The following is a 7,524-nucleotide window of genomic DNA, read 5'->3' on the forward strand; positions in this document are numbered from 1 at the left end:
AGGTGATGATCGGTCTGTTTCATGCTGCTGGAATTGGTTTTAGCATGCTCGTTTTGTGTTGCATGAGGTTTGTTTCATGGTCAACCATCCCCGTTTGATGGATGGTAACCATGTGCTAAAAGATTTGTTTCAAGTTTTAATGGAGTGAAGAAAGCCAGGAATTGATGAAGACTGGAAAAGGAAGCAGACTTTTCCTGGATGTTTGTGAGCTTTTGATTATGTCCACCATGTTATGATTTATGAAGTCAAATGCTAGTTGATGAACACCCTAAAATAGGATTTCCATAGAGAAATTAGTAGATACTTTAAAAATAACTTCAGGGAAAAAATATTTCTCATTTTGTTTTTCATGTACTAAGATTTAACTAACTTGAACCAAAAAAAAAAAAAAAAAGTAAAAATGATCTTATAATATTTAATAAGACTTGATTTAGTGTTAACTTGTGATTTTTAAAAATTAATTTTTTTTTTTTTAAATTTAATTTTTTTATATATATTTTGAATGATTTTAAAAATAATATTTTAAAATAAAAAATATTATTTAATATATTTTAAATAAAAAATATTTTAAAAAAATTATTATTATTATATTCTCAACAGCCACTTGGAGTTGATCTGGTCGAAGAACCTACTAACTGGTCACATGTTGAATAGTAGGTTTAATTTTGCGGGTAAGCAGTCAATCTTAAAACCTTGACTTAAAAAGAAAGAATCTAAAAATGTCACTTCGGGTAAAAAGTAAAATAAGGTTTTAATTCTGAAGACCTTTCCTCAATTCAAGGTCCTGTCATTTTCTGTTTTTCAATTCAAGGTCTTGTCATTTTCCTGTTTTTTAAAGTAATTTTTTTTATTTATTTTTTAAATAATATTTATTTTTTTTTCATAAGTTATATTTTTAAAATAATTTTGAAGTAACATAATACATTAATAAATAAATCAATAAAACACTATCATACCAAGAGTGAAACCTAACCAAAATAATAGATGGTTGGCTTTTTCTATTTCTCCTTGACAAAAGTTCTGTTTCCCTTTTCAATTAATTATGTTTTGACTGTCGGCTGAAATGAGTCAATTTGCTTAGTCTTGTTTCGCTCGGTTCAAATTTCTAGACACCACAAAAACACTTTAAAATACTATCTTTTTATTTAGCAAAGTCGTTCTCTGCTAGTTGCAGTTTCCTTTTTTAAACCATGTTTCTTTTTTATACTGAAATATCATTAAAATGATAAAAACCAAATTGATTTCCTTAAAATCGACGCATTAAAATGATCTAAAACCCATATATAAACAAATTAATTTTTAGCCAACACCACCCAACAAAATTAATTTTTTTTGAAAACATACTGAACACAACCGCGTTTGCAAACGCTTTTTTTATTATTCATCAACAATCATTGATGGAAAAATATTTAGTTCAAATGATTTAATTTAGTATCATATCAAAGGTTTATATTTTGGGTTTAATATATATATTTGGTGAAATTTGTGCATTTTTTCATATCATAATTATCATTTAGAAAAATAAAAGATCTCACAACTAAGTAGCTTTGGGTAGTTTAACTATTTTTTTATTGGCTCTTGAGCATCTTACAAGGATATATATATATATGTTATTTTTTAAAAACTAAAATTGATAAAATATTATCTTTGAATAATATAAATATAAATATTTTTTTTATTATGTATACTCTAATTGATAAAAAATATTTTAAAAGTCAATTATATTGAAAAGAGAGAAATAAGTGCTTTATTTTTTCTTCAATGAGTTTGAAGTTAATTTTTATTTTCAACACGATTACAACTATTTAATGCGGTTTATTTTCTTGTTGGCCTGCATTTTGCTGGTTTTGATTTTTTTAAAAAAGATATGTTAGAAATAATATTTTTGGAGAGAAAAGATATTTTAATATTTTTTAGCATTTTTTTTTTATAGTATATAAAACGAGGATGGAAAAAATCAAAAATAATATTTTTTTATTTTCAGCACACAAACAACTTTTAACATAAACCTTAAATTTATTGTTTTAGTTATATAAGTTATTTTTAATTTTACTACCAATTTGTTTTTCAATTTTATTCTTTATTGCTATATTATTTCATATTTTGAGATTAAAAAATTATTTTGAAATTATTTTTATTAACTTGCTATGAGGTTCTTGGAAGTGTCCAAAAACATCTAGATAGTTAGTTATGTTTAATTTTGTATTAAAAATATTGGTTATGTTTTGCTTCAAAAAATTGAAATACAGCATTCCAATTTAAAACATTATGGTTAAAATTAAAAGTTTTTTTGCTCTATTCTTAAACACGCCTTTTGGAGTTCTTTTTTTTTCCCCTTTAGAATTGTCTTAATTTTCATTTGATGTCTTTGTTTTTGTAATTTTTTGTTTTGGTATAAAATTGTTTTTTTTATTTATTTGCAGTCTTAGTTTAGGAATGGGAAAGAAAGAGAGACAATTCCAGCCCCACTCAGAAATAAGAAGAAGAGAGAGAGCTGATTGTTAGTTAATGTTGTTTGATTTTGTATTTTTGGATTTATTTTAAGATTTTTTAAGTTGATGGATTGATTTATTAAGGCTATAAGAGTGTTTGTTAATATTTTTATGTGAAAATAGATTGAAAAAATAGTTTTATGGGTTCATAAAACCCAAGCTTTATTTTCAATTACCCTCTCGAGTGGTTCAAAAATTTTTCGGTGAAAAATATATTTCTCCTCGATAATTTTATTCATTGTGTTTGCTACAAATGCCTATTTTTTTAATCGTTTATATATATAAAAATATTAACTTGGGCACGGCTATGATCTATATCATGAATTTAAACAGATAAATTCGGATCAATCTAATACATTATCGTTCAAATATTTTTTTTTTAAAACAACATTAAATTAATGTTATTTTAATCAAAAAAAAAATCAAATAAGTTTTATCCCAGCCTCCATTTGTTATCAGTTGCGCGAGGTGACAGTAGGAGGTTGATGATGAGAAAGCAAAAATGCATTGTTTCTTTGGCTTATTCTAGTAAAAAGCAAAAGGGTTATAAATGATGTGATCCATGGACCAACCGCTGCTATGCATCATGGAACTTTTTTGTCTTAAAGCACCATTGTGGTGGTCGCCACAATACGTTTTTTTCCAAAGAATAGAAAAAGTTGCTGGACAGAGTGGGACGGCTGAAATACAGGCAAGCTTCAAGAGCCCCCGTAACGCCGACACCATTGATTTGTAAAGTATATATGATTAATTTTTTCTTTTACTCTGACATTTTTTTAATCCAAATAATTTAAGTCTTAAAACGAATAATTTATTTAAATAATATCATACCATATACCAATATTTTTTTAAAAATTATTTAAAAAAAACTTAGACATGGTGCAATACCAAACAATTACACCAAAAACCAAATTTCAAAAGTTTGTGTAATTGTGAGGAAGAAAGGGGGTAGGAAGTAAAGGGAACAATCCTTAATTGGAAATTAATAACTAACCAAAACAAAACAAAACAAAAATCCATCATTTATGAATCAGCATGTTCATGGATCCAAAAAGAATAATAACAAATTAAAAAAGGATAAATTAGTCATATATAGGGACGATGTGGTCTTTTCCTATCTATAAAAATACTAAAAATCATTGCACAAACCCAAACACAGACATTAAAAAAAGAAATAAAAAAAAAAAAGTACTTTTTTGTGGTGTCATTCTCTCTCCATCCGTAAGAGATAGAGCAATCATAAGAAGCTGAGACAACATATCGTCGCCAAAAACGAAAACCTTCAGAATTTAAGCATACCGAAAAGGTACTTTCTTTGTCTTTCTTTATTGTTTATCTGACTGGTATTAGTTATGGATATGGAATCTAATGTTTTTTCTTGGATTTTCTTCTGGATCTTTAACAGAGAATATATCTTCTGGATGAAAGTTTATTACTTTATTACTTTTGGTGTACTTTTCGTCAATGGGTCTCGTGCATTTTTCTGCTCATTCCATTTTAGGCTTGTTTTGTGTTCGTTTGTTCTGAATTGGATTTTGGGTTTTTGAGGTCTTGTTTTCGTTGAACAAAAAGTTTTTTTTAGTTGGTTTTGGGTTTGGGATGAGATGATCTTGAAGTTCTAAGCATGTATGTTTTATGTTGGATTTGGTTTGTTATCTTGGATTTTCAAGGGCTGATTTTTTTTTATGGAGTTTTGGGTGATCAATGATTATGTTTTTAATGTCTGTAGTGATTGAAGAATGTATTCTGTGTGACGGATAAGACTTGTTAAGTTGAATATTTATTATAGTTAGTTTGCCCTTTGTTAATGATTCAATTTTTTTTTTTTATGTTACCGATTAGTTCCTAATCCCGATGCTTATTGCAAGTTAATATAGAATGTCTTGTTAGCATCTTATAAGCCCTGTGTGTCTCTGAAAGTATTCCTTAATGGAATAGAGCCACCAAAAAAATATTAGATGCAGGAACCTATAATTGCTAGAGATATGTTTGTGCTTGAATGCATTTCTAGATCAATATTCATTTAAGTTTTGTTATAGCTGTCAGTTGAATTCAGATGGACGTGCGAAATTCAGAGCATGGACGTGTAATTGAAGTACATGTAGATGTTCCAGCTGCGGATAATAGCCTGGGTGGGAGTAGGATTTGTGGAGGAGTTTCGTGTGGATTTTCAGATGCTCAAACCAGTTCTAAAGATGCAAAGGAACGAGGAGCATCCATGAAGAAACTTGGGTGGGCAGTTGGGCTCTGTCTTGTCTTCATGGGTGTTGAAATTGCTGGAGGCATAAAAGCCAATAGTCTTGCAATTTTGACCGATGCAGCTCATCTTTTATCAGATGTTGCAGCATTTGCAATCTCCTTGTTTTCAATCTGGGCATCCGGATGGGAGGCAACTCCACGTCGGACTTATGGATATTTTAGGATTGAGATACTTGGTGCTCTTATTTCCATCCAGATGATTTGGCTTCTTGCAGGTATCCTTGTATATGAAGCTATTGTTAGACTTATTCATGATACAGGTGAAGTTAAAGGTGCACTCATGTTTGCTGTTGCTGCTGTTGGCTTACTGGTTAATATTGGCATGGCACTCTTGTTGGGTCACGACCATGGTCACGGGCATGGTCACGACCATGGTCACGGGCATGGTCATGACCATGGTCATGAGCATGGTGAGCAGCACAATCATGACCACAGTGATGATGGCCATAGCCATGAGGGTGATAATGGCCATAGCCATGAGGATCATGATCATAGCCATGAGGATCACGATCATACACATAACCACATGTTGAGTGGAGCCACTCATCATAATCACCACCATCATGAAGGGAGCTCTGAAAACAAAGATGAACATCATCATACACACGAAGCAGATCTTGCTGAGCCTCTGCTTAGTACTCACACAGAAGTTGACAATAAAACAAAAGGAGGGAGTAAACAAAAGAAGCAGAGAAATATCAATGTTCAGGGGGCCTATCTTCATGTATTGGGAGACTCAATTCAGAGTGTTGGGGTGATGATTGGTGGGGCAATTATATGGTATAAGCCAGAGTGGAAGATTATTGATCTGATATGCACCCTCGTGTTTTCGATAATCGTTCTGGGCACAACAATCGGTATGATACGGAATATTCTAGAGGTTCTAATGGAAAGTACACCGAGGGAGATTGATGCAACTAGGCTTGAGAAGGGTCTCTGCGAGATGGATGAGGTGGTTGCCATTCATGAACTGCACATTTGGGCAATAACTGTAGGAAAGTTTCTGTTGGCTTGCCATGTTATGATCAAGCCTGATGCTGATGCTGACATGGTGCTGGACAAGGTTATAGATTACATTAGGAGAGAACACAATATCACTCATGTGACCATTCAGATAGAGCGACAGTAAACCGTCAGACTGGGTAAGTGCAAGTTGTATTGGAGTGGCTTAGCTTCAGCTTTGAACTTTATAATTCTTTGTCATTGATTAATAACTGGTTTTATGAATTTTGGCTGGCTCATGACTTGGCCTAACTTGCTTACAAATTCCTGTCTGATAATCCCTCGTAGAAAGCCGTTCTCATCTTATGGAATGTGTTTGTGGTGACTTGCATAGTTTAGGGGGCTTCAGCTACTACATCATTAAGCTGATGTTAATCACAAAGCAATCACATATTTTAATCAACTCAATGCAAGCACAAGAAGCAGCTCGAATATGAGAAAACCCTGTACAATCATTCTTCCATTTTCTTGCAAAGCTTCCTAACAATTCTATAGCAGTTTTAAGAAGTGCTCATCATTCTAGTTGACACATGTTTTCCTAGACCTTCAAAACCATTACATGTGTCCAGATTCTCTCCATAATCTAGGGCTGAAAGCTCTCGTGATGACACTGAATAGTTCACCAAATCTGCTATCCTTTTTCATGTAGCCCACAGGTTTGACCCCCCCCCCCCCCATCTTTCAAGTGATACCTGTTGTTATTTACTTATTTTACTGTTGAAGGGAGCACAAAACATTATTAACAGTAGCTATTAGTAATAACAACTCCAGAAAATTTAAAGGTTCAACTGTACTGAAGATTTCTTATCAGATATCCGTTATCACCTTGTCCTGCATCACAAATAAATGGGGACTAAATGATCCACCATCTTGGTTTCTGATGAAGTATTTGGTTACAGGTACCATGTATTCTCTAAACTTTACCATCTTGATTCTTGGTGGCTGGAGAGTGAGTTTGAATGGAATGGCTAGCAAGAAGGCAAAAGGAGACGGTCTAGCACAGAAATTGTTTTGAGTGGGAGGCAATTTGTGAGCTGAGGCAGGACCAGCTTGTCTATGATTTCAAGCATACCTATCTCCATTGCTGCTTTCAAAACCAAAGGCGGCACGGTGTGCTTGAATGTTACAAGGCATGCTGGAGATGACAATCATCTTCATTGGTAGAGGCTGCCATTTTTTTTTTTAATTTTCTTGGGAGTTTATTCAGTCCAGGTTCAGACTGGAGAATACTATGCAAAATAAGGTGTAGATGATTGCTGGATTTTATTGGGAGTTCAATTTCATTGGAGTTTATGTCTTTTACTAGAAAATTTTCTTTTTTCCTCAGTATGCACTCAAGAATCGTATCATTCCTCTGGCTTGCTTATCTATCTAACAAAATGAAGAAATTAGGCCAGCTGGTTGACTGGAGATTTTCTGTACCTCTATCAGCGTTCAATATTCAGTAAACTTAATGGAAGCTCAAATTTCTTAATTCAATACTGCACTTTTGCTGGAAAAAAGCAGCTACAGGTTCAAGAGACATCATTAGCATTCCGTCTGCAAGCTCCTGTTCTTAGTCAAATGGAATGAAAAATATTATCTTGCTATAGAATTGTAGTATTTGCAGATACACAATTGCCAATTTTCCATTATGCTCAACATTTCAGCATTATTGATGATTAATTATACCTTCAATACAGCTCAACACTTGAGACCTAAGTCCTGCAGAGCTACTGCCGCATCGAGATCGCAGACCTATACGTACAAACCTTTTAGAATTGCCAAGTAG

At 32.5% G+C, this 7,524-nt stretch overlaps 1 protein-coding gene across 1 annotated transcript; it reads left to right on the forward strand.

The window, feature by feature from the left end:
* The first annotated feature begins 4,531 nt into the window (after positions 1 to 4,531).
* Positions 4,532 to 7,227, forward strand: LOC118063367 (metal tolerance protein 1). The gene has a single exon (XM_073410300.1). The coding sequence runs from the start codon at positions 4,549 to 4,551 to the stop codon at positions 5,878 to 5,880; it is 1,332 nt and encodes a 443-aa protein (XP_073266401.1). The 5' UTR covers positions 4,532 to 4,548; the 3' UTR covers positions 5,881 to 7,227.
* The last annotated feature ends 297 nt before the right edge of the window (positions 7,228 to 7,524 follow it).

Source organism: Populus alba, chromosome 7 (assembly GCF_005239225.2).
Source record: "Populus alba chromosome 7, ASM523922v2, whole genome shotgun sequence".
Lineage (NCBI taxonomy): Eukaryota > Viridiplantae > Streptophyta > Magnoliopsida > Malpighiales > Salicaceae > Populus > Populus alba.

Bases quoted from the DNA above. Each gene is read 5' to 3' on its own strand.
- LOC118063367 (XM_073410300.1), top strand. From the start codon at position 4,549: ATGGACGTGCGAAATTCAGAGCATGGACGTGTAATTGAAGTACATGTA.